We start from the raw sequence: 4,981 nt of genomic DNA, 5'->3' as shown, positions 1-4,981 counted from the left end.
CATACATTGTGTCAACTTCTAGTCCATTTAAAAGGCTATGATAAGCATTTGGACTACATGGAATAGGTAATTTAGGAGTTCCTGAAGTGGCACTTGCTACTACCATTTTCTTCAGAAAATATGATCATTGCGTGCATTAAAGACTTCTGATTGTGTATAGTCCAAAAACAATCTAAAGAAGGGAAATCGAGATGATGTATAAACATCTTTTTGCCAACGTTTCACTTTCACATGTAGTTGAGAAGAGATGACTTAACTTCTTCCCACCATTTACTCCTACTTTAGGTTTAGTTATTTAGTTTAGCTAATATCAATATCATATTGCAACAATTTGTGTTGTATAGGATGGAATCTTATGTGTCCAAAGGTATCTACTAGCTTTTCCATAGATGTCCTTCCTTTCTACGAATAACTATTAACATTTCTCTTTCAATGGATTAGTGTGTCATCCTAGAGGACGTGCTATCATGTATGCTCTCTCAATGAGGGGGAAGTATTTATTCTGATGAAGGAATTTAATATAACTTTTCACATATGTTTTAAATATTAAGCCATTACATGTAAAGTCATTTTACTCACATTTTTTCTATTCCCTTAAAATGGTCCAGATATAATGTTGTTTGTCAAAGTTTAACTATGCTTTTTTAGTGTGCGAGTAGAACCTTTTAAATGAAAGCATATGTCCTTTAAAAAAATGATTCATTGTGAAATTTTTATGTGATCACCATTCCATATGTACTATATTTGGACCCTTGTGATGTTAAGGAGTGAAAAAAGGAGAGAAATAAGGATGGCTATGATAGATGCTATTCTCTTCCAAGACCCAAGCGGAGACATAACACTCAAACATTAAGATAGGACTTTAGTTAGAAATGGCATGTCAATGACTCAAAAATCCGAAAAATACCATTACGAGGTTTACAGCAAGGGGTACTCTTTCCCCTTATCCATGTCTACTTCCCCCCTATTTGCCTTAAATCTTTTTCCCTTCCATGGCATAAGAACTTACATTGTGTAAATAATTTCTCCTTTAGAGAGCTAACGTCTAATGGATTACACATTGTCGTGCTCATGTTGTCGAAGTTCAAACCAAAAGAGTCGAGCGTCCTACATAATAATTCAACCATTCCTCCAAACATTTGTTTCGCTTTTAACACATAATTATGAAATTCACCGCGTCCATGCATGTTGCCAACTGATGCATACAAGTCTTCATGATTTTTATGAGCTTCCATGCGTGAACCAAAGAATATTCGTAAGGACACATGAAATTACGGATATGGCTGTGGCTTCTTCAAACGGTTTAAAGCTCAACAGCACAAATCTCAGACATACTGCTTAGTTGTTCAGATGACAGTTTGTCCGCACCTCTCCTTGATTTCCTTGGAGAACTCCGAACGATGTCATCTTCACATACGCGGACGCGAACGCGTTGAAAAACGCACCCTGATTAAAGGCAAAGTTCTGCACTACCGGGAACGTCCGGGGATCCAAACCCAGCTCGGAATCAATCGTCAAGATTCCCCTGCCATTGAGAACGTTCCTGAAGTACGTGTTGTCGAACAGAAAATTGGTTGTATCCAGCGCTGCAAATGCATTGCTCGGGAAACGCCTTGGGCACCTAGCCTTCAGAGTAGTTGAGAGCAGCACTCCCAAGTTTGGGTCCCTTACTGGATACAAACGATTTACGAAGCTGGCGCAATGAGCTACGCCCATAGTATGAGAGCCTGGTAGTTGATTCAAAACCGAAGTAGATCAGATAGCTGCCCAAGAGAAGGAACCACGTCTAATTAATAGAAGAGCATTGCGTTACACGGGGACTAGGCAAACAGCAACAATCGAAGCCAGGGAGCTTAGGCAAGCAGCCACAATTGAAGCCTGGTTTTACTACCGAGATCATGCACATTAAAGAAAAGGAATGCAGAGTTACCTAAGATTGAAACGCTCTCCGCTGTGTTCATTCCCATCTGGCCGAAGAGATTAAGCATATTGCTTACGCTAATCGTTGCAGGGGGCAGCTGAGCTGTAGCCGCACTGGCACTGGCGTCGAAGCCGTCTAGTCTACCCAAAGGAATAGAAATGTCGGGACCACCGTTCAGAGCAATAGCATCTCGACCAGCGAGGGCTATAATGTCAGCACAAGAAACAGTCTGCGGACATGCTGCTTCTAGGCGCGATTTGATGTCGTCGATAAAGTCCAACCTCCTGATTCCCAAGTTGGAGGGAGATTGAAGCTCTGAAGTTCCATCTGAGCCTGTATCGAGCAAAATTGAAGCCTCGCAACCCTGCCAATCGACCAAATGCAATGATTAGACTCGATAAAATGTGCTGCCATTCGACCAAGTGCAATGGTTAGACTCATCGGGCGCAACTGAAAGTATCCCATAGAAAAGAACATTCGGATAAAGAGCCGCATCAGAAATGGCAACTTACGTCAACTTGGCAATCGTGGAAAGCGAGACGAATCATGGCTGCAGGAGCCGTAGCATCACGGACAAAGAGACCTCGTATTGTGCTTCTCGCTATTTGCTCCACATTAGGGCAGGTTGTGGCGTAGTAACCGCCCTGAGAATGAACGAGGGGGAAACAGGAGACAAGGAAGACGAGGCTGAACCAGGAGATGAACTGAGGGAAAGGAGAGGCCATGTTGGAGGAAGGGGGACGAAGAGAACTGATGAGGAAACGTGGAGATGATCTGAGGAGAAAGGCCAGGTGGGATTCAAAGTTGAATGCTACTGTTAGCCAGAACAGCTTCTAAAGGAGAGAGCAGGAAGCTGAGCGTGACGTTTGAATGCTGCACGGGGTAGGACGTGAGGGGGGGGAGGACTGGAAATGAGGCAAATCTAGTTGGTGAGACGGTTGCTGCAACAATGAAGAACGAACAGCGCCATACAGCACGAATACAAGGAGACGACAGAGCCATAGCTTTGTTTTGTTTTGAGAGCCGGCTTTGCTGCGTTGGGCCATAGAGTGATGCAACACGATGAGAAGCAGACGACGAAAGAAGACAGGCTCTAAAGAGTCTAAACCAACGTAGTCAAACGTGAGCTGTCTTGAGCTAGAATCAATGCAACATTCGGTGCCACCTTGTATATATTTTCGGATGAAAAATGGGCATCTGCTCATTGTTGATTGCCTCATTGGGGATCGTGGACAAAAGCTAGCCAAGCTCATCAGCCTCTTTACTGCAGCTCAACTGTCAACCTGGCCCTTTCTCTCCTACAAAGGTGGTGCATTGAAGCTCTGCATGTGCAATGCAGGGAGTAGGAGAAGGGGTCGCTCCAGCTGTTATGATTTTCTTTAGGCTTTCTGTCGAATTCTGTGGCTGATACCAATAGATTGATCATTGTAGCCATTGATAGGCATTCATAGGCCATGAATCACAACAATCTCCTGAAAATCTCATTGCTTGCGGCTCAACTTTTGGAAGCCTACTCTTTCGGCCCAGTGTTTAAGGCCTGTTTATTATAGGCCTACAGAGGAGGCAGAGAGCAGTTATTATAGTGCAAGCTTTTTCAAAATCCTGCGTATCACACCTGTAAGGATTCCAATTGCTATACTGCGACAGGATTAGGAACAAAACAATCACGTCAGAAAGGGGAGATGACTCGTGAGACCCCTACAACAAGATAGTTGACCTACGCTCTCATATCTGTACAGCTCTTACAGCGACAGCGTGAATAGATTTTCAAGGCATGACTATTCTTATCTAGAGAGAGAGAGGGGGATAGAATTTGAAGTACCCCCTTTGCAGGCTCCTGTCATTACAACGTACACAGGTGTTGGCACGAACGTTTGGTAGTAGCTCCAATACTACACGTTGCACTAGCCCTTTTGCTTTCATGTTTGCACGAGAATCCCTATAGGCCCCACCCTCCCTTAACTATCTCACCCAACTCTTGACCATATAGACTCTAGATCATGTATCTTCAAGGCCATCTCACCTAACTTTTCACCACGTGGACTGTAGACCATGTCGTCTTCGAGGCCTTCCAGCGCAATGGAGTGGACCATGTCATCTTCGAGGCCATTCCAGTGCAATGGAGTGTGATGGCCGTGCAGAGACACTCGTGGCAGCTAAGGCCTCGATGGCCCATCCAATACCCCACATGCCCCAACCTCCAAGGATTTGTTTAGGCAGCAGTGTGTGCACCTAGCTGCATGAGAACAAGCCCGTAGAGTATCACCCTGTACCAACCAGTAGCGCCCTAGCTCCACTCGAACGGAGATTTTGAGACCCCATGGCTCGTAAATGTTGAGCTCTCCATTTTCCTAGCAGGGGATTTTAGACTTCCAACCAAGGATTCCACTACTGGATTGCTTTACCAGAACAATGGCACTTTCATTAGTGGGCTAGTTAAACCTGAACAAAAATAATTGCTATTTTACGAATTAGCCGATGTAGCTAGAAGTGCCATTTTGCTAACTCTGAAGCTTCAGCACACAAGGATGGAATTCCCTGGTAGTGTCATCCGCCCACCTAGTGTCCTTCCTCAATGCCAACGTTGGTGCAAGAAAGTGCTCCTAGGGTGTCCGCACACGTTTGCCCAAGCAAGAAAAGGTGATGGGTGAGGTGTGATTACACACCAAGCGGACACAATAACAATAAAAAGACTATGATTGCACATTGCACATTCAAATCCTACTAACGGCTTTGACCTAGGTAATGGTGGGGTGGCAATTGCCCATGAACTTGGGCACCCTCCTTTCTGCATGTCAAATGAGATGCCTCCACCTTGAGGACACACCAGCAAATGCCAAGCAAATGCCCTTCCCCTAGCTTGGGCAGGCATCTGTGTGGAAACACCCTTAGACCATAGCTCATGAAGGACAAAGGTGACCAGTCCCCTTCACTCTCATGCCTCATCCTAGGCAAGGTGATCCCACTTCCCAATTGAAGCAATAGCTTGGGTGGTTTGGTGTGATGTCCCTTTTGAGTGACAGCCCATGTTCAAATCCCCTTGGGATAACCTAGCCAAAA

General features: G+C 44.8%; 1 protein-coding gene across 1 annotated transcript; it reads right to left on the bottom strand.

The window, feature by feature from the left end:
* Positions 1 to 1,074: 1,074 nt before the first annotated feature.
* On the bottom strand, positions 1,075 to 2,726 carry LOC147888008 (peroxidase 29-like). Its single transcript, XM_087393794.1, has 3 exons — positions 2,434 to 2,726; positions 1,931 to 2,285; positions 1,075 to 1,727 (listed from the first exon to the last, which is right to left on the bottom strand). The coding sequence occupies exons 1-3, from the start codon at positions 2,644 to 2,646 to the stop codon at positions 1,339 to 1,341; spliced, it is 957 nt and encodes a 318-aa protein (XP_087249920.1). The 5' UTR covers positions 2,647 to 2,726; the 3' UTR covers positions 1,075 to 1,338.
* Between the last annotated feature and the right edge of the window lie 2,255 nt (positions 2,727 to 4,981).

Source organism: Dipteris shenzhenensis, chromosome 22 (genome assembly GCF_047967505.1).
Source record: "Dipteris shenzhenensis isolate YYH24624 ecotype China chromosome 22, Dip_SZ_1.0, whole genome shotgun sequence".
Taxonomy (NCBI): Eukaryota; Viridiplantae; Streptophyta; class Polypodiopsida; order Gleicheniales; family Dipteridaceae; genus Dipteris; species Dipteris shenzhenensis.
This window is presented reverse-complemented; position numbering and strand designations above follow the sequence as displayed.